This window comes from Zophobas morio, unplaced genomic scaffold (assembly GCF_036711695.1).
Source record: "Zophobas morio isolate AGI-343-1 ecotype UQ-CSIRO unplaced genomic scaffold, CSIRO_AGI_Zmor_V1 ptg000238l, whole genome shotgun sequence".
Classification (NCBI taxonomy): domain Eukaryota; kingdom Metazoa; phylum Arthropoda; class Insecta; order Coleoptera; family Tenebrionidae; genus Zophobas; species Zophobas morio.
The window spans coordinates 36,623-58,330 of NW_026972342.1; the positions used below are offsets into that span (position 1 = coordinate 36,623).

Sequence of the window (21,708 nt, forward strand, 5' to 3'; positions counted from 1 at the left end):
TAATTTGTTCTAGGTAAATTCAAAAATAAGAAGCCATAATTTCCCTAAAAAATTGAAAAAAGTTTACTATTAGCTTATAAGGCGAGTCACTCGTGACTATGACTTTTTCGCCTAACTGGTATACATCAGTAGCTTGCTACTAAAGAGATATCTTTAGCTAGCGTCGGCTGTATTAAGATTAAATTAGTAGAGTTAGGATAGTACAAACCAATCTTATTTTTACATGCGTCAGTTCGTTTAACCACGCTGTTTAAATGATTAACATCGCCACCATTTTAGTTTTAATTTAAATTTAATACTAAATACTTGTTCGATCTCTCACCACGCCACAAAGTGGAATCCCACAGGGGGCGAAAATCATAAATATTAAGGTAACAAGTCTTTAAACGCCCCATTATTTTTCTAAATGATCAACAATGGCATTATTATTTTTCACATTTTTTCATCTTCGGTAAGTTATCTAGTTTTCTGTGGGATGGCGAAATCGAAACCAGAGAATTGAACTCTTAATATGTTATATTTTCCTTCACGTCGAAAAGTGGACGCCCGTCTTAATGGGGCTGGAAATCATTTTTTAAGGTATCAAGTTCTAACAAAATTTAATAGTATATTAAAAAAAATTAGGTAAGTTAGGGATAATCTATATATTACAATTATTTTTCTTTCGGTAGCTTGTTATTATAATACGGGATTCATAGTTATTTATTAGTTCTCGTAAGGTCAATCTCCTCCCATATATAACGACCTACCCCTTTTTAACTATACTATAGATATCTTTGAAAAGTCAATGAAACCAAAATAGAAAGCATATTGCTAAATTTACAAGCTGATAGTGTATCAAACTTTTTTTTAAGCCCATAAGTCGTGTATCTTTAAGATACATTAAATTAGTTTTCAGGCCATAGTCATCTTTTCGTACCCAAAGTTAGCTATGTTAAATAATTCGCCTGCAAATTTTGCTTACTTGAACCCATTTTTCATAAGAGAGCCAAAATTTTATTAAGTAATGGCCTTGCTTAATCTTTCTGCCATAAATTGCTAAAAGTTAACCTTAATTATACATTTAATTTATAATTATAGTGTTTTTGAGAAAAGCTAAGTACGTTTTACTGGAAGGTCTTCAGTGTACAGCATGCCTTGCGGGACGTATGTGAAATTGGTTTTTTTTTAGCCTGAAATTAATGCTGCAAACAGCAAGATGCAAATAATAAAAATTTTAGTAATACCTACCATCGAGAACCTTAATTATACCCAATGATGACGATATATAGTTATAGCGATTAAAAAATGTTTATAAGAATTGTGTAATTAGCTGATTATACGCTTACAATCAGCGATTGTAGTATATTTACTAGTATAAAACAAGTTACTATTCGCATTTATGACGGAGATGCCGTGGTTTGTGGGATAATAATTAACCCTTCTTAACGTTTTATAACAAACTCAACGCAACTACAAACTTACCTTAATTTATAACTTAATCAGAGACAATATAACGAGAATATTTTTTTTCTAGCTCACTTCGTTTCTTTCGAGGTCTCCATTAATGTCCGTAAAGCTATGGCTAAATTTTTACTTCAAAACCTTCAAGTTTCTGGCTTCAAAAGCAATTTCGTTTCTTTTTACGAAAAGCTAACCTATCTAAGCGCACTTAACGACTGCTGATAGAGGAGCTCAGTTATGCGGGGTGTGTGACAGCCATTATTGACACCAAAGTGAGGCGCTTTAAACATTGTAATGATAAAAAAATATATGAAAATTGTCTAGAAAAATGTTTAAATATATTCATTTTATTTTTGCAAAATTACTGATCCGAACAAGCATCAAAGTAGCGCATAAAAACAAAAATTAATTCCTTTATTTCAACTTGTTTATATTTATTAACAAATATTTATTTTTTTTGGTCCCCACAGGCACAAATATCTCCCATAAAATACTTCGGCAGGTTTTTCCACGTACTTTCGTTGAGAGGAAAAAAAGGAAAGTTAATATAGGCGGGACAAACCAATACACGTTCCAAGTGTGCTCCCGCTTTGTTACTTTTGAAGTATTTGTTAATTAATTTTCTTATTGACAGCATTGTATTGGACGTGACTTATATAAGTATAATAAATATTATTAAACACTAAGAAAAACATATACAGTTTAATAAACATTTCGGTGTAAAATATACACAGGAAATACCTAGACCGCCCACAACGGGTAACTTAAGCGAAGGGGAGAAAAGAGGAAAAAAAAACTGCGTCCTTTATATGAGCTTTAATAGTTCACGCTAACCTTTTACCTCTATTTAACAAAGTTTTTTCAAAAGTTGTCGTTAACAGTTTTCATTTTATATTTGTATTGGAAGAGCAATAAAAAAAAAAACGTGTATTATGCAAGCAAATAGGAAGAGGGCGGAAGGAAACATGCATATAACACATTTTCCATCTTCATATCTTTAGTTTGGAAATTTATTAACGTGCCTACTTGAAAATCTCAGATCCCACCGAGTTATACATGTTAGTTGAAAAGCCTGCTCACCAGAAAATTAAACCTCTGGTGCTAGCGCAGACCAATTTTATAAAAACCCTTCTTCTTATTCTATACCGATTTGTTTTATAGGGCCCTACGCGCCAAAAATCAAAAAATAATAGTGATAATGTTAAGCCTCTCCTTCGCATAGCTCTTACAATTAAACTATTGCGGTTAAATTATAAACAATTAAGTTAATGTTAAACCAGAACTCTTTTTAAATTAAGTAATTTCGTGCTACACCCGACATATTATCATCTCTCCGGCGAATACGTTTATTCAAAAGTTTTCTGCTTTTCTTGCGCTAGCATATTATTAACATGTTTATAATTAATCGAATTGACTCTTACTTGCTATATGCGAGCGCCACTTTTATAACTAACTTTCAATTAGCTGTTGAATTATCCGTAACCTAAACTGGAGCTCTTCGAAGTGAAATTTCCCCCATAATAAACAAATTCTTACACGCAAAAACAGTTTATAGCTATAATATCAAGAACCTTTTTATCCTCTTAGTTCTGTGAAAGAGCCATTAAGACAAGCAGTAAATTGTTTTGAAAAAACTGACTAACTAAAGATATGCTGTAAATAAAGCCAGCTTTTAAATGCTACTTAAAAGGGAGAATGGGTTAAAAATAACAATTAACCACTTGTATGCCCCAAATACGAAGACCTCCTAACTCTATACTTAGTAGGGCAACCATAACTTATAAAACTGTCCGAGATAAAGGTCGCTATTTCCAATATACTCTTGATCCATCATTTATAGTGCGAGGAGTCGGTTCCAATTATCCTGTGTCTTGTGGTAGTAACCCATTTAAAGCACTTCCCTTTTAAGAATTCGTATTTACAAAGCGCCGGTTAATCTCATTCAAGTTTATTTCACCGACTACGCTCTAAAATATTTATGTTTACTTTTGGGTCCAGCGATTAATGGTTGTGTGGGATGCGCACGAAGTTATGACTATACAACCAAGAGGGTCATTAATAAAAAAAATTACTGTCTATAAAGAAAACTTTTTATTAGTATCTAATAAAAATCATTACATATATAAATATTTTTAAAAGTCACAAATTTGTTATATTATAAATAAAAGAAAAAGAAATATTAATAATAAAAAGCTTATAAATATAACATAATAAATATAAATAAAATCTAATAAATATATTTTTTATATTTACGAATTAAATTTGTTATTTTAATAATTAAAATTAGTAATAATAAAAGAAAACCTTAAATAAAATTTAAAATAATAAAATAAATATAATTTAATATATATCTTATTTTTTATTTAATATTTACAAGCTCCAAGATATTATCAGCATCCACTTATTATCAAGTTGCTTCCAGTATGGAGTATGGCGAACCAGTAAGTCCAGTTACTGGAAGCACCCACGACTTCGCCCAAGGAGAGAAGGACTTTGCTGTCGAAGATGAAAGCCATAACCAAAAAAAATAGAGTAGGTTCAGATCGATTATAGGGTCAATGTACATCATGGTTTTCTAACAAAAGAAGGAAACCAAAGTGGTTTTCGGGCACGATGCAGGATATTCAAGTTGTAGATGGAAAGGCTATACATACTGATGTATCTGACGACGAATACACCGGAGAAATACCAGACGGTAAAGAGATGCAAAAGAAGGCAAAGTCCTATCGATCATTGACCAAGAATACACCGGAAGCTACGACCTCCGAGGGATGGAAGGCTTTTAGGCTATGAGGCTTAAAGTCTGGATCAGTTTTGTACTTTGGAAGTTACCAAGATACCGGAAGGTACCACTCTTAAACTATCCCATAGGAACCTTTAATAAAGCTGGACGGAAGCTCAGAAGCCGGGTTGTGCGACCGGGTACCCAAATTTAAATGATGGAGTGGAGACAACTTGCCCCTTAATCTCTAAAGAAGCGATCAAATTTGTCGGAGCCTAGGCACATCAATTGAACTACCAACGATTATATTTTGATATGAAAAAATTGCATATTTTCATACTATGAACTAGTTATATCCTTAAAGTTCTTGTGGTTTTTTCCAATGCACCCTTTATGGGTGTAGATAAAAGCGTTAAACTTGTAGAGGCCATGTACATCATAAAATAAAAATCGGATTAATATGGCTTAAATATAGAGTGCACAAGCTAGGTGAATTAGGCTTAAAGGGATGAAAAACGAACCTTGCCTATTTATTAATTTGCCGGGAAATGTCAGTAGTGATAGCCATTATCTATATGAATGACTTGAAAGTCTACAATAACGAGAAGAGCTGGGCCCGTGATGTAATAAATAATTATTGATAAGTTGACAGAGATCCATTCCTACTTTCTAGGCCTACATTTTACTAATATCAGAAAGATTTATGAACCAAAGCAAAGTTTTTCGATGACCTTCTATTCACAACAGTAGAAAACCGTATGCACAACGTATCATAAGAGGGAAGGTGACCGCAGAAAATTACCCGTACCAGGAGTATATGGCGTCGCTACCATACCTAGCCTCATGCACTGACGGAGAAAAAGAAAAGGAGCAAAGATCTCAGTGTCCCACCAGAGAAATAAGTATTTCCCAAAAATGTCGCATAAGATCAACCAAGTGAAAAATCGGGCACTGAAGTGTTAATCTTCAAATTACTTGTAATAAATTTTTTTTTAGTTTTAGCGTTTTTAAAAAAGGATTACTTTAGTGTAGTTATCTTCTATTATCTTTTCTAGTCTTACGGTTATTAAACCTTTCGGTTTTACTGATATACTTTATTACATATATATATATATATAATAAAATTTTATTATACAACTAAAAACTAGTTTTAGTCCAATTCAAAATCAAAATCCGTTCAGGTCGTCAAGCAAATCGTCTACATTATCGTAAATATAAATCTCTTACTAACTGCATATATAAGTAGTATTTCTAACATACAAAATCTTAATTAAGCGAAAACGCAAACTTATAGCAAAACTTACAGAGTTGCTTTCAGTAATTTTTAGAAAATGCACAAGTAGATAGAGCGGAGGAAACAGAACGAATATAAAATAATAAACCGTTAAGACTATCGTCAGGAACACTAATACGATCCAACTCTTCGTCTAATTCATCTTTTTCAATGTTCGAATTGTTGAAGGAGGATCCGTGCATCTCTAAAAAAAAAAAGTTTAATTTAAAAAGCACGTGATAAATTTATGCAATGCACGTGAGTGTGGCTCTACAAAAACTGCTTTTAATTAAACCGTACGGGCTTCGTCTTGAGAAGAATTATGTTTTGTTTGGAAATTCTCCACAGCTACTTTACCAAGAGAATTTAGGTCACCTTCAGAATTTTTTACCTTCAAAGAAAAAATAATAAGACATATAGTGACATAACTATAAAAAGAAAGAAAAGTGTAATTCTAAAAAAAAAGCAAAGAATTGAATTTTCTTATAAAAGATTTAAACAAAATCGGTATATCGCGTAAAAAAAATATCGTAAAAAGTAGTTTTATGAATGCAAAACTTTTAAACAATTTTAGAATTATTATAAAACAATTTGAATTAATCAAAAGCTCTAAAAGAGACTTTTGCTGGAAGATTTTCTTGCAAGATGAGATCAACTCTATAGAAATAGTTTCTCCAAAAGTTTTCCTCGCTGATTTTAGAAGGAACAAGACGATATCGAACTCTGCGGAGCTGTTCATCTTCCTTCAATAATAATTTAGCCTTACGAATATTGGCTTCTGATTTACATTATGAAATTTAAAGGAGACAAACATAGAAAGTAAACTTTCATTAGTACAAAGAAAAATAAAAAAAATTAAACCGAAAATTTTTAACACGTATAAACTTAGAAAAATTATAAACGTATTCACAATTTTTTAATAAAATGGAAAGGAGACACTATTATTTAAAAGTAACAATAACGTATTTTTAATGAAAAAAACTCTACAAAAAGAAATTAAATGCAGGAGAACAGAACAAAAAAGTTATAGTAAAGGAGTTTTTCAATATATAATAGTAGTAATTTGAATTTAAACATAAGAAAAGAGAAGAGACGGCTAAAGTAATTATGGGCCCACAAAAGTTGTAAAGAATGGTTTTTCTTGTAGGAAAAGAGTGTATAATATTTTATTATATAATAGAAGTTTACTTAAAATTATAATTATTTCTGTTTTTTTTAATAAAAAGTAAACTGCACGTCTACTGGAAGAAATGCGCCATTCCGAACTAACTTTATTTTACTAAGTTCGTACAATTTTTACTGCGGATCTTTGAAAATTCTTTAAAATTCTTAATAGAAAATAAAATAAAAATGTGTAATAATCACTTTTACCTTCTTCTAAATTAAAGAAAATGTCTTTAGGAGGCGGCGTTAAAAAAGTTCTTTCATTCTGGAAAGTTATATTTAGAATGACTTAAAATATTGTTCAAGGGTTCTTTTTATAAACAATAAAATAGGAAAAATTAAACAATAATTGTCGATAAAGAAAATTCTGAAAGAACTTAAAAACTAATAAAAACCAATTATAAACTATAATAATTTTAAAATAAACACGAGAGACAAAAAGTAAAAAACTGACGTTAACAAATACAGGCGTAAATATAAGGGACTTACAACTTCTAAAGTGCTAAACAAACATGACTGAAACTAAGATTTAACTTAAAGAAGTATACGTAAACAATAAAAATTAACTGAAACCAGTAAGAAAATAAACCCTTCAGGTACTAACTTATAACTTTATGTTACCAAACTTAAGTTTTTAATTCGCGAACGGATAATTTCTTTGTTGGCAAAATCGTCCCAAGGAGCTCGAACTTCTGTTACCTCTTATACAAATTCATAAAGTCAATCTAAACATATTAGTGCACTTACTTACACACAATCTATTCTATAGAATAGGTAGTTGACTCATAAACTAAAGTCGAAACTCAATAAAAAACGTTAATAAACTAACTTTAAATTAAAATTTAACTACTATTAATTGCTCGAGGGAATTTAGATCTATAAGTCAAATAGTAATTTTAAATTGTATTCGAAAAAATATACACTCAAACCTTCTTCTTTTAAATCTTGTGAAAAAAAATCTTTTCTTAGCTCTACATAAACTTCATTTAGTGAATCCTTCAAATTATTATAATATAGTTCTAAGCCTTTAGAGTCTGAACGTGCATGATAATTCATATGTAAGTTTCTCATATTTGTTGAGATTTTATTTGACAATCATACTAGAAAAATGATATTTAAACTAAAGTGACTTAGCTTTTTAAAACTATAATAAAAAAAATATGTTGAAAACAAACATTAAAAAATAGAATTGCTTCAACTTATATAAAGAGTTGTCTAGATGTTTTAAAAATAAAGATTAGGCACCCATCTTGCTCTCTGAAGATATGATAGTTAAAGGGTTAATGGTGCTTGAAGAAGGCTTAAACAAGTGAGCGGTAAGGCTTTTGGTGTTTTCGTAAAGCTCCTTGAACATTATAAAGCTAGTTTACTACTATAATTTCTTTGAATGCTCCGTCCGGCTTATATGTGACTGCTATTTTCCTATTTTGGTTCTTTCCCGTTATAGGGCTCGCCGACATACTTAGCTCGTTTGTTTAAAAAATAAATCTTTTTATAAAAAAAATGCATTTTAATGAATATAAGATAATGTTCTTCCTTTTTTTTATTTATCAAAATTTTATTATGTCCTAGACTTATCTGGTTTCTACAATAACATGTTCTAGTTTAACTGCATGCTTATAGGTTAGGTAGTAACGCCTATCCCTAGAGTATACAAAATTCTTAAAAAAAATTATCTAATTTTCACAGTTCCTTGCTTTTTCTTTAATATCTGATAGGTTTTTTTGTTTCTATTTATGTTCTAATTTCAGCTTGCTTACTCAACAATGTAATGATAGCGAGTTAACACAACCTTAAAGGCATGTAATAAGTCTATTAATCATATATGGATATCAATATAAACAAACAAGAAGTACAAATACTATAAAACAGGATCTAGGATGCTAAAATGGTACGACCATCCCAATAAGTAGGGGGTAAAAGAGCACTGCGATCTTATGAAATATAATTGGCGTTGGTTCAAGGTCTCTAGGCATCAACCTGCATGGAAAGCATTAACAACAAAAGATATTAAGGCCAAAAGTAACATATATTTAGTTTTGTTTAGTCTTAATGGTTTATGAAAAAGATATGCACGTATTTAGTCGCAATGTTCTAGAAGTTAGCGAGTAAGTCTTGTTAATGAACTGAGTCGCGAACTTTACGCGTAACATCTGTTAAAACTTTGTTTTACAAATTTATATTCTGCTTTTAAAGATGAAAAAACCTTTTTGCTTCACCCTTTTTAATTTGTCCTGCATCCTTTAATATTATGTTTTAGGACATAGTTATCGAGGACCACAGTCACTTTGTATCGAACCGTGCGATCACTGATTTGGAAGTACCAACTTACGACTTTTGCGAGAGTGAGACGATTTTAGTCTCGAAGACTTGACTAAAATAATTAAAACTACCACAAGGAATTGAGTACTGTAGCTTCTCTTAACATAATAAAAAGCGTTTGCGTTAATCGTTTGTTCTAGGTTAACTAAAAAAGAAGCGAAAAGACTTTATTGGCGTCGTGAGTGGGACACACACGAATTCATATCTATAAATCTATAAACCCACAAATTAACGTCGATATCCTGTTTGTTTATCCAAGATGAATAGATTCCAGAGAACTTACAATTTTCTGTGATGTTTACAAGGTCGAAATACAGTTAATGCCACAATACGACCGTTTTTTTTTTATTAAATTTAATGCATTTTCAAAAATCAAACGAAACGATGATTCTTTCGCAAGTTACTGGGGGCTTATATAGAGCTTGGCAGACAGTTAAATTTTAAGGGTACTAAGTACTATCAATTATTTTTCGTTCATAAAAATTAAGTTTGGAGCGGTCTAAGGATACATTTCTGGAAGTGGTCAATACCTTTTTAGAGGCAATTTTAAATGTTTTAACTAAAAACTGGAATTATTGCTTTAAACGACTACAAAACTGTATAAAATTTTGATATAATTTGCTATACTAGTGCTATTTATGTTTTATCTTTATTTCTGTATGCAGCAATAAAGAAAAGATTACATAAGTAAATTGGATTTTATTAGCGTGGGAAGAATCTCATGATAGTTTAAGCCTCTCAAGAAATAGATCGCGAGTCAGCTGTTTTTGTGAACTTTACTTTTCTCCTACCATTTAATGCTCCGGGCCTTTATCAAATACTTAAACTGTATTATTTGGATGCAAATTGATTAATAAATGGCCACTAAAAAAGAGTCCTAGTAACATTGCTAATTTCAAGTACAAGTGATGGAGTTGCGTTCTACAACTAGGAGTGTAGTGAAGTTCTCTTATAGCCTACGGGAAGTCGATCCGTCTTTATTAAACTTTAATTCTCAAAATAATTTAGCGGTAATAAACTATACACACTATCTCTTCACCTCCTTTTTTCAAAAAAAAAGTTCTTTATGAACAGGAAAACATGGTATAGCTTACGATGCAAATTAGAAATTATAATTTAATTAAAATATTTAAATTAATCAATTAACTTAAAGCACCACAATAATTATCCAGTAAGAAAAATCTCTAGAAAAATAGATAGCGTCACTGCAAATAAACATAAAAGAAAAAAAAGAGAAAGGTACTAACCAAAAATTATGTCTCCCAAAACTAAATATTTTTTAAAGCAAAATAGCGCCTCAGGAGTATTTTTATTCGCTATTTATAAGTTATGAAAACTAAAATTTAAAAAAAAAATTGCCAATTCGCTTAACTAACATCACTAAAAACGTAATTAAAAAAGAGTTCAAAAATTTTTTGTAAAATAAATATATAACGTTAAAGGCTACCCCTAATAATGAACTAAAGAATTATATAAAATTACTAGCTGAATAAAAAACGAAATTCTTGCATTTACCCTTTTTGAAGATATAAGAAATTCTCATTGTGTCGTGCTTTCTGGTATATTTACTTACCTATAAAACAGAAAAAGTTTTACAAAAGTTTGACATTTTAATACTAGAAACTGTGAACTAAAAAACTACAACATTAGCGTGACCCGTGCATGTAACCTTTCTGCAAGCTCCGTAGAAATTTTGTAAACACCTTTTTTTTGTTTATATAACAGTTTTTAATCTTAAGTTTTAATTTCATGGTGAACTTAGTAAGGCACTTTCGTGCTTTTAATTTTAAATGTTGTTATGTTACAGGTTTTTATAATATTTTATAAATCTTTATTTTAATTTCTTTCTTTACTAACTTTTAGAGCTAAAAAAAAAATTTTACAAAGAAGTTACTGTTAAAAGAAAAACTTCCCCTATAGATGGGAGCATACAAAGTTACGATATATTATTAGATGGACAGAACATTAAAACTTTCAGAAATAAAAGTTTATCTGTTCCTGATGAGCAAGTAGCATATTCCATTGCTTATGAGTGGGACTCTCAAAAACATTTCATTAAACCCAGTACTATGAATATGGAAAGCTTTACTTAAATTTATTTTATTACTATAAGTATTAATCTCTCAGAAACTTGAAACTTTTAAGATATTAATTATAAATAATTATTATAGTTTTTAAAAGTATGGTTTACTGTACTTTTACTCAAATTTTACAATAAGCCTATTGCTATGCCTATGATGAGCTTTACCTCAACTTTTATTTTCCTATTAATATTTATTTTTTAGCAACTTTAAACTTTTTGATATATAAAATATAATAAATATCTTGGAATTTTTAAAATCTAAGGCGTACTTTTGCGCAGACTAGTTTAGCTTTTACTGCTTTGGAAAATCCCATAGTCTCAGAGCAAAGAATATTAAAACTTTTAAATTATTTGGAAAATGACACTCTTTGCTTTTTTAATTGTCATAATAAAAAATTATATAACATTCAAATTCAACGCTGGAAACCGGTAGTACGTTGGTAATTTTTGCTCAAAAGTTTATTGTTATTATTATTACTATTACTTTTAATATTATTAGTATGTAATGCTATTTTCTATTTATTAGAGATTCTACAATTATACTTATCATTTTTTTTTGTTAAGTTATAATAATTATGTAAAATTCTTATAATTCATACCTATTCAAATTCATTTCTCTTTCAGATTGTAATGCAAGTTTATTTTTAATTATAGTAAATTTTAATTTCAGTTTATTTTTTTAATTAGGTTTGAAGAAAATTTAAATCTTCAATTAAATTATACGAACGACTTAATTTTAAATAAGCACCATCCAACTGCATTTAGTAAAGCCGAATCATTTTTAAATAATCTTAATAACTGGTAAATATTTTTTTTGATGAATTTACTTATAACTGTAAATTTAATTTTAATGTATTACAAATTTCTATAACATACTTATATAAGCTTTTAATTATTTTAATAAGCAAACACTATTAAATAATCTTCATAAGCCATTTAGCAAACTGAGCCGAACTTGTCAATTTCGTTAAATTCATAACTGTAAATATAAATGGAAAGTAATTCTTCAGCTTAAAACTTAAAAATAAAATAGTTAAACCCATAGCAGAAATTAAAATTATTAATCTTCTAAAAATTTAAATAAGTTTTTTAAGTATGGTGAAGTAAAATTTTTACTTGTTAGCTCAAATATATGAAAGGAAGATTCTTATAAGAAGTAAATTACTTAAAAATTCTATTAAGTTTATTAATTCCAAAATCTAATTTTATAGAATTTAAAACATATTTGGAAAAATTAAAATAATTATGAGCACCTTTCGGTTAAGTGGTATTATTAAACTTACTGATCTGCACTGCAAGTTATTTATGTTTTATTATTATTTTTTCTTTATATTTCTTACAACGTAAAGGGCATTAGCAGCTGCTCCTTAGCTATTTTTAATTTCATCACATTTTACTTAAATAGGCTTCAATATAGGTTTTTTGGTTTTCCTAAGGCATCGTAAAGCACCTCAACAGCAATTATATTTATTTATTTAAAGATTTCATAAAATGAAGAGGGTCATTCTATGTTCTTTGCTCTTTTTAGAGTATTATTGTAATTTTTCATCTTAGTAATTTTGGTTACTAAGAAAAGTAAGTTAAGTGAAAATAAGTAGTTTTAAGTAGTTTTGTGTAGTCTTTGTAAGGATAAAAAAAACCAGCGTTAAATGAAGAAAACTGCTTTAAACTATAATTTTTTTATAAAATGTGCTTTTGCAGCGTATTCGTAAAAAATTTTTATAAAAAAAACTTTGTTTAAATTTGTGAGTAAAACATCAAGCATATAGTTTAATTTAATAAGTAGGCGAACTGTCGTATGCACTATTTAATAAAACAAATACAATTAAAATGAAAAGTTAAAAGTATATATAGATTTTTATAGGTTAAAATAAATTCAGTAAACAAAAATAGATTATAAAATTTATAAAATATTAAAATAAAATTAATTTTAAGGAACTTTTTTAAATGTTTATTAGGAGTTTTACGGGCTTTGAGGAAAGCGTCAGAATTACGCACTCGTTTGTATTGAGTTTTGCTGGGTTTTCTCGATTTCTATCCTCTGAGAAGGTTTTCATTTGTTTATATCAACTTTATTATAGAAATTTAAAAAAAAAAGGAGGGGGTGGGGGGGAAAGAAAGGCACATAAAATACTTTATTGTTTCAATTAAAATTTAAATTATTTTTCAATAGTAAATGTTATAATAAATTTGTTATTAGAATATGAGCATATATATCATAATTATTATTAATTTTACTTAAATTTTATATTTTTTTTCTTTACCTATAATTTGAAGTTCAATTTTTTGTAATAAATGTAGCTATTTTTATTTTGATTGTAGAATAATTATTTTTAATATCCCTTTAAAAATACTTTTACTTTGTTATTATTTATTTGTTCAGCTTTCTTCACTATGATTGCCTTTATATACTATTAATCTATTAATAAACTTTTTATTAAATTAATAATTTTTAATTTACGTACTGTTTAATATGATTTAATTTAGTTTTCAACGTTTTGATATAATATTTTTAGTTTAAATTTTTGTGTTATTAAATTTTATTTATAATTTTATAAAAAATTCAATTTATAAGGTACTGGAACTCGCTTACTTGGAAGCTGAATTTCAAAGATCGGCGTGGGGAAGATTCGAAGATGAAGATGGCCTTAAAATGCTGGCCAAACAAACGGCTTTATCTTCTTCTTTATTGTTTGCAAGATGGAATCAAAAATAAAATTTTCAAATTTAATTTTTTTAGAATAAATAAACTTGTATATATTTTTTCCAAGATAACAAATAATAATAAAATAGATTATTTTTATATGTAATATTTCTCTCCTTTTCAAATATCAATTAAAATAGGAACAATTTTAAAATTTAAAGCTTTTAAAGCTATGTAAATATTTAAATCGTAGTTATTTATTCTGGTAATAATTAATACGTCAAGTATTTTCAAAGCTATAAATCTCTTTATAACAGAGAAAATTAGGTACTGATTAACTTAAATATAAAATTACTTTTAGGAAGGAGGTAGACATTTTTTTAATGGGAATCCCAAAAAAGTACTGGAATTTTTGAATGGGTAACACACTTTATATAATTCTGATCATTATCAGTTTATATGTATGAATAAGTTTTTTTAATAGTCATAGCATTCTTCGAGCAGATGAAAAGTTTATGATAAGTAATTTTATCTGCTGTTTACTAAATTGACTAACCAAATCTAAAAATTACAGAATTTTATACCAATTATGCAATCTTTTAAAATTTCTAAGCACCATGGTCACCGTTAAGTAATTAGTAACGAAACTGCTATAAAAATTTAATGTTTTGAAAAGTGTGATTTTCTCTAACTAAACTTAATTCATATATTATATGTAATTAAAACGTTCTTCTCAAAGTATTTATTTAATTATCTGCTATAAAAATTGAAAGTAGTGAAATGTGCGAATTTCTCTTTACACTAAATTTAAATTATATAATCCTGCGAAAGTCTCTTTACACAAAACTTAATTTTTTTTTAATGCTATCTCTAAGCAAGAAATCATTGTGTAGTAACTACCTTAAATTTTAATTATAAAGTAAGCGGATTCTCTTTAAAAGTTAACTCATTTTCAATTGTTTTCTGTAAGCTAGAAATTATTTTAAAGCAGTGAGTAAAATAACTGCTTATATACAATCTTTGTGCAATGTGAGATTTTTGTTTATACAATGCTTAGTCTATATTACTTATTTTAAGCATTAAATTTATCATTAACGCAGCAAGTAAAATGAATCCTTCCAAAATTAATTATAAAAGACTGAAAATCTTTGTCAAAACTTGGCTGCAGTTCTGTAACGCTTTGCCTAAACAAGGGCTCCAAGTTAGAATGTAATTAAAGTGGGAATTTCTATTTACACTTGGCTTATTTTTAATAATTTTCTACGGAATAGGAAGTTCATCTTAAAGCAATTTTTTTACTAAAATAAATGCTTGTCGATTAATCGTAAGGAAATATTTGAACTTTTTTTGCGCTCAGCTTAAAATTTTGTAAAGTTTTCCATAAATATAATTTTTATAATAAAGTAGTAAATTTTTAATAGCTTTCTCTTAGTGAAAAATTCATCTTAAAGTAGTTAGTATAAAACTGCTTTTGTATGTAAAGCAGATGCAATGGGCAAATTATTTTTTTGCAGTTGGCTTAAATTCTAAAAAACACTTCCATTTTGTAGTTATTACATAAATGCTTTGAATTTAAAAGCAATTTTTAAAAATCTTTATAAAAAGGTGTAGATAAAATGTGCAATTTACTATTTATTTTGCCTTATTTTATGTATTTCTTCAACTGAGCACGAAATTAATTTCTTTTTAGTATAATAACTGCCTTGTTAATTCCTCTGAGTATTTCTGGATGACTTTGAAACGCACGAATTCTTTTTGCAATTAACTTAAAAATACTTTCAACAAATTTTGCAAAAAGATTCAAACTAAAGTTTAGAGCTAACACTCGAATTCTTTCATTAATTATTTTAAAGTACCGCTAATATTACCGTTAAAAATACTTAATAAGATTTTTTATTATCCATTCAATTTGTTCCCTATCTTTTTTATTACATCCTAATATTTCTTATTTCATAATTTTATCCGCCAACCTATAAAAAAATTAAAGGTTAACAAGAGAAGTAAAAAAAAAAGTTAGAGTTTGATCAAAGATATATATAAAAACTTTTTAATGTCTTAAAAGGAGTATAAAAAATAGGAAACCTATAAAAAATTATAGTATTATGCTAACTTGAATAATTAAAGTAAAAAGCTACAAAGTAGAAAGTAAAAAAATATATAAAAGTTATTAATTGCAAAGTTTTAATACCTTTTTGTCTTATAGTCACATAGCAAAAACATAACTAAAAGATTGTAAAACTGTTCAAATTTGCAAAATAGGATATTTATAGTATTTTCTATGCCTAAGCTTGCAGACCACTTTTGCGTTTTTTTGAGTAATAGTCGCTAAATTGAAATAGAAAACTTTCTAACTGTAAAATCTAATATAAAATTTCTTTATAAATTGCGGTGCACTGGCTACCTTGGTGAGTGCCTTCGTGCCTTAGCCCGCCTTTAAATTATATAAATGGATTTCAGCTTAACTATTAATAAAAAAGACTTTTTAAAAGTAAAACTTATAATATATTCTTTTCTATAATAGCAATAGTGCCTTTGCTTATTTCAGTTGAACGAAAGAATTTTACTTAAGATTGCCAATCTCAATAAACTTTGTAGAGCGCATAGCTTTTAAAAAAAACATGTTTCATGTTAAACGAAATCTTTTTTATCGCCATCGCAGTGTCGTTGCCACTTTAGCTTGTTTAAGATTTAACTTAGGCATGCCAATCACTACCAATTTTATGGATCGCTTAGCTATAAAAAAAACTTTTTAAACTTTGGCCACGACACATTACAAATCAATGTGTGCAGTGACGCCTTAGCTCAAATAACATTACTTGCACGTGCTAATTTGCCCAAGCTTTTTGTTTGTTACTATATAAAAAAGTTCTTTTCTTGTAACAAATAAAATGAATTCTTCCCCTCTCGTAGTCGTAGTGTCGTGGCTACCTTATTGCGTGTAGTAATGCCTCAGTTTTTTTGAAAATTTACTTAACCTGCCGGTCTCAGTAATACTCTTTATTGCTCCCTATTTCTCGGCTAGAAAACTTGCATACAGTCAAGAGTATTATAAGAATTAAAACAAAAACAAATAATAAACAATTAAGAATCCAGCTATATACAAACATTAAAAAAATAGTTACCAGTCCATGGCATCTTCCACACCTTTACCCGTAAGAGCGCTTATGTTAAAAATAGTCCATGTCCCTAAAATAGTAAAGAATTTATTAACTTAAAAGTGAATTAAAATTTATTTTAATTCTACTTGAAAAAATTTTTATAAGGTAATATTTTTTATTTCCGCTTTTAACGCATTATTAAAACTTTAGTATTCAAGAAAATTTACAACTTTAGTACAAGATGTTTAAATTAATTATCTCTAAGAGCTTCTTTATAACTTTGCTTGTAATATAATTCGATTTGCTAAAAAAAAAAAAAAATTACGAGTCAAAAAATTATTTTTTGGAATACAAAGAAAAAAGTACTGGCCGGTGGGCATTTCGTGGATAAAAGGTTTAATCAAAGTTAATTTTTATATTTTATATTCTTACTAACGCTTGCAAAATAACGGAAATGCATAACGTGTTAAAAGCTTCTTATAAAGTATTACGCGATTTTAATTCGCAAAGGTTAAAATTTTCAGTAATTTCCGATTCACTCATAGGCTCGGCTTTATCCTAAATACATTATATAAATAAATAAATCATGTTACACAGTTATAACTTAAAAATTATCATAAGTTCATACAATTAATTAATTATCAGCTTAAACCATCCTATAAAGTAAATTTTTTTTATGAATAAAAGTTGGGTGGGAAAAAAGTTCAACATAAGTTATATTAATAAGATTGATGAGTTAAGTAAACAAAAAATTTAAAAAATGCTCGCCATATCTTTTTCTCTATATTTTTATTTATATTTAAGTTCCGATCAACACCTAATAAATCTTTTTTTTAATTAAAAAAAATAAAAACAATCTAGCGCTACTAGTCAGAGAGTATGTCTTAATATTAAAAAAAAATTTGCGATAGTAATTATTTTACTATTAAAAAGTTATTTTTTATGATGGTATGATTTGGTCTAGATTTTAAACCAGTGCTAGAGCTATACAAAAGTTCACTTTTAGAAATCCTTGCTTTTATATCTAACTCAAATATACGGATGTTAGGGGTAAAACGAGATGCTTAAAACCGTTTACAGGTTAAATGAAATTAATAAAAAATTTTAAAAATTATACTTTTCTACCGTTCTCTTGTATAATCGATCGTAGCTTTTAGATAGTTGACTAAAATATTTGCAAAGGTAGAATCCTAATAGAGCCCGTTTAGTAGCGGCCGAAAAAGGAGTATTTAGTAGCAAGCGTTGGGTAAATATTTTTTTTTAACTGTTTTAGCAAAGTATAAAAGCTTATTACTGTCGTTTAATAGTAAACTATTGAGCTAAAATAAATTGCCAATTAGAAAAGAACTTCTCAAAAACTAAGAGGAAAATTAAAATTCATTTTACTAGATCTGGAGAACTACTAAATGGCCTCTTTTAAAACTTAAACTTTTCTTGAAAAAAAAAGTTAAACTTTCTGTGGAAAATTAGTTATTGACTACAAGCTATGTTTCAGGCTTTCCCATATAGACAAAATTTCAAGGTATAGATAGTAGTAAGTAGACATTGACATGACCCTGAGTTACTACAGCGCAAAGAAAGCGTCGAACAGCTTTAGTTTTATTCAGCGAACTTGTAAATGTAAACAGGAGTAAATAACCCTCCTAAGTCTACACTCGCGAAATATAGGGTCGGTAAGGGTACGAGAAAAACTATTATTGCGGTATAACCGTTACAAAGTTCGGAAACTTTGTTGTAATTTAATATATAACGTTCTTAGGTGAACCAAGCAAGCCTATAAGGCCTTCTTACAATCCTCAAATCACAGGACCAAATGCTTGTAAAATAATTGTAGGGTCGTAAGTTTTTCCTAGCGAAAAAAGCAGACAATAAATTTCAAACCAAACAGTGCGCACTCTATAAATTCTTACAACGTAAGTAAGAAAAATAATTAAATTTTTTACACTTTCAAAATTTGGTAAGGTATACTTTTTTGTAAAATTTGCCTTCCGCATATAATATATCGTCGCTTTCCTATACTCGCTTTTTTTATCTCCTTTTCTTATAACCAGTTACTTAACTAATCTTAACGCTGGAAAAAAAGTTAAGAATTTAGAATTTAACTAAGATTTGCTTCTCGTTAGTGAAGTTAAGTATTTACTTATGTGCGCTCTCCTGAAGAGCGAGTTATAATAAAATACTGTGGATAAAGAAAACAATAAAATGAAAAAAAATAAAAAAGGAAGACAAAACTTTGTCTCTACCTGCTTATTTGCCAAAACTAACAAGACTGCTGTTTTCAGTTGCTCCTCGTTTATAATAGTATTTAGTTCTTCTTTAGCGATGTCAATTCGCTCTTTGTCTGTAGAATCAATAATCTAAAAAGTAAAACGAACAAATAATATAAATTAAATCATCTTTAAAGTAAATATAGTGATTTACATAAATAATGGCATCAGTGTTAGCATAATAACATTTCCAGTACGACCTAATATCTTCTTGCCCTATGTGCTCAGGATTTTATTATTATCACTTATAAAATTTAAATATAATTTAAACTGATTATTACCTCCTAAATCCCAAACTCGAAACTTTATACCTTTGTGCTTTACAACCTCCATATTAAATCCGATAGCTGAAGTTTAAGTTAATCATAAAATATAAAAAGTACCTTGGGAAAGAAATATTAATAGAAGCAAACTTTAAAAACCACTCACTTTAAATGTAATAGGAAAAGCAAAAAAAGAAATGAAAACCAAAAAAAAAGATTTATTTTAAAAATGGAACTCAGTTTCTATTTTATAAACTCAACATGCCAAGGAAAACAAGTTTAATAAGAAATGTTTCTAACAACTATAAATTGAAAGTTCGTTCAAAATGTACAAAGTACACAAGTTTTCTTGAAAGAAAATCTGAATTTAATTATATGTTTATAGCAAATTTACCAGTGTAAATATCATGAGAGAAAAAGAGTTAAGTCTAGACCTGAGGGAATTGCAATTTTAATTAATACCTAGTGAGTAGCAAGAAAGCTGTTGATACTATAAAAAAAATGGAATTTCTTATTTTCCTAACTTTTATATGCGGCTAAGCATCCTTTCTTAGAAAAATAATAATTATAATTTCTCGTACACCTCTTTATTCTTCGCTAGTAACTTTTTAAAACAATGCTGTGTCATATTAAATCAATTTTAAATTTAATTTAATACTTCCCTCCTTCTTCTTCTTTAATAATAATTAGAATTGGAAATGCTTGGCAAATTAAAGTAAAGTTAAAGTTAAAAAAACACAAACACAATTTCCCGAATCTACTATAGAGCGTAAGAAATAAAAAAAACCTAATTTTCTTATATAAAATAATTTATTTTAATAATTCTTATTTTTAGAGTGCTTTAAGTATTTAGGCTGAAGCAAGTGAAACTCAATCTGTTTATAACTAAGATTAAAAAAAAATTAAAAAAACTAACTTAATTTGGAGATTAACCAGATTTTTTAAGATTGTAAAGTCCACGCTTAATTGGAATCAGAAAACAAGTTTTAAGCAAACTCAATTATTATTACGTTGTTGTTACTATAATTACTATCAATACTAATATAAGTTTGACTACTAAAAATTTTCATTAAAGTTTTTAAAAATCAAAGCTAGCAACGAACTGAAAAATCATAATCTTTTTTTTAGTGTCCCTATATGTACTTATAAAATTCAGCACTGCAAAGTTTAAAATGTCTTGATAAAATCCTCTTCTGAAAATAAAATCTCAAGTAGCTTATAAATTTCCATTATATATATTTACTAGGAAAAGTGGAAACGACTTCGCCCAGGTTTAACCTGTTTATTAAATGTCTAATCAATTTTTCTTAATAAAAAAAATTATTATAATTTGAGCTTTTAATAAATTAAAAAAATAAATACCTATACAAAAAAGTGGTTTTCCCGGCATTATCTAAACCTAAAATCAGCACTCGAATTTCCTTCTCTCTCCATAACCGGTTTAAAAGTGTTGAGATATAGTTACCTTATAAGAAAAATTAGAAATAGTGTAAAAAAATTTATAAATTAAAAAAAACCCATAGACTTTGTTTTTACAATATAAACTGTAGTTGATTAAATTTGAAAGATCTAATCATACAATATATATTATAAGGATCAAGGGGGATAGTGGTAAACAACATTGTTTTTAGCGCTTCCCGCCAGTGGGCAGCTACTCCGCCAGCGGAGAGCGTCAACCAACACTTGTGCAGCAGGATCCCGTATGCCATCAGCCTGCCCATCAACCGATAGTATATGAGTAATACCAGCCAGCAGACGGCCACTAGGCAGCCAGAAAGTCCACTGCACTAGCGGCCCAGGAACGGGGTATAATGCTTTTTTTCATGACCCATGCTATGGCTCAGGCATGACCTTTGCTTTCAGACGTATTTACTAACAAGACTAAAAGGCAAACATAGCGCTCAGCTTGCATTCTCTAGATTTCACTCCAGATTACCCAAGCTCTTACCAGACAGCGCCTAAGAAGAAATTGCTTCGTAAGACAGTGCCAGTATACAAAGCGCAAGTTTCTATTTAGTCCAGCTTGGGGTTAATTTAAGCTGTTTACTAGACATGATTTAAAGCAGCAAAAGCCAGCTTAATAGCTACATGAGTCTGATTAGTTAACATGAAGGCACTAGGCGATATACTACTAACGGAACATGGGCGAAAAGACATAGGGAATCTAACACCTACCAAAGGGCTTGAGACACAGACATCTTTTGCCGGTTTTAAGAGCATGTCTTTTGACTTGACCCAGTTAAGATCCTGCAGCCCTCCGCAGAACATGTAAATCCTCAGAAAGAGCTGAATTTCGGAAGTTACCATAAACGCACTTCACCGGGTTTCTTAGCTAATAGCTAGTTATGCTACCAGTGAGCTCAATTATAAAATGGTATATTAGTCTACTATTATTATTATAACTGTTATAGACGAGAGCGCTTAATTTT

General features: G+C 28.6%; 2 protein-coding genes and 1 long non-coding RNA gene across 5 annotated transcripts; 1 reads left to right on the plus strand and 2 right to left on the minus strand.

Moving 5' to 3' along the window:
- Positions 1 to 5,302: 5,302 nt before the first annotated feature.
- Positions 5,303 to 7,997, minus strand: LOC135146531 (synapse-associated protein 1-like). 3 transcript variants are annotated; one of them, XM_064078658.1, is made up of 8 exons: positions 7,848 to 7,997; positions 7,532 to 7,636; positions 7,224 to 7,303; positions 6,810 to 6,867; positions 6,059 to 6,216; positions 5,739 to 5,829; positions 5,548 to 5,643; positions 5,303 to 5,363 (listed from the first exon to the last, which is right to left on the minus strand). In XM_064078658.1, exons 1-8 carry the CDS (start codon positions 7,954 to 7,956, stop codon positions 5,332 to 5,334), a joined length of 729 nt encoding a protein of 242 aa, XP_063934728.1. In that variant the 5' UTR covers positions 7,957 to 7,997; the 3' UTR covers positions 5,303 to 5,331. The 3 variants fall into 3 exon arrangements, with proteins under 3 accessions (XP_063934728.1, XP_063934729.1, XP_063934730.1); XM_064078659.1 differs by having other exon boundaries at positions 7,532 to 7,702; positions 7,848 to 7,938; XM_064078660.1 differs by lacking the exon at positions 5,303 to 5,363 and having other exon boundaries at positions 5,561 to 5,643; positions 5,697 to 5,829.
- A 3,723-nt stretch (positions 7,998 to 11,720) lies between these two features.
- On the plus strand, positions 11,721 to 13,697 carry LOC135146505 (uncharacterized). Its single transcript, XR_010283848.1, has 3 exons — positions 11,721 to 11,808; positions 12,966 to 13,056; positions 13,583 to 13,697. It is a non-coding gene; the product is annotated as an uncharacterized LOC135146505 (long non-coding RNA).
- Positions 13,698 to 15,562: 1,865 nt separating this feature from the next.
- LOC135146530 (ADP-ribosylation factor-like protein 1) lies at positions 15,563 to 20,856 on the minus strand. The gene is made up of 9 exons (XM_064078657.1): positions 20,797 to 20,856; positions 20,642 to 20,744; positions 20,523 to 20,557; positions 19,298 to 19,363; positions 19,171 to 19,232; positions 18,993 to 19,106; positions 17,241 to 17,307; positions 16,774 to 16,837; positions 15,563 to 15,621 (listed from the first exon to the last, which is right to left on the minus strand). The coding sequence occupies exons 1-9, from the start codon at positions 20,798 to 20,800 to the stop codon at positions 15,597 to 15,599; spliced, it is 540 nt and encodes a 179-aa protein (XP_063934727.1). The 5' UTR covers positions 20,801 to 20,856; the 3' UTR covers positions 15,563 to 15,596.
- Between the last annotated feature and the right edge of the window lie 852 nt (positions 20,857 to 21,708).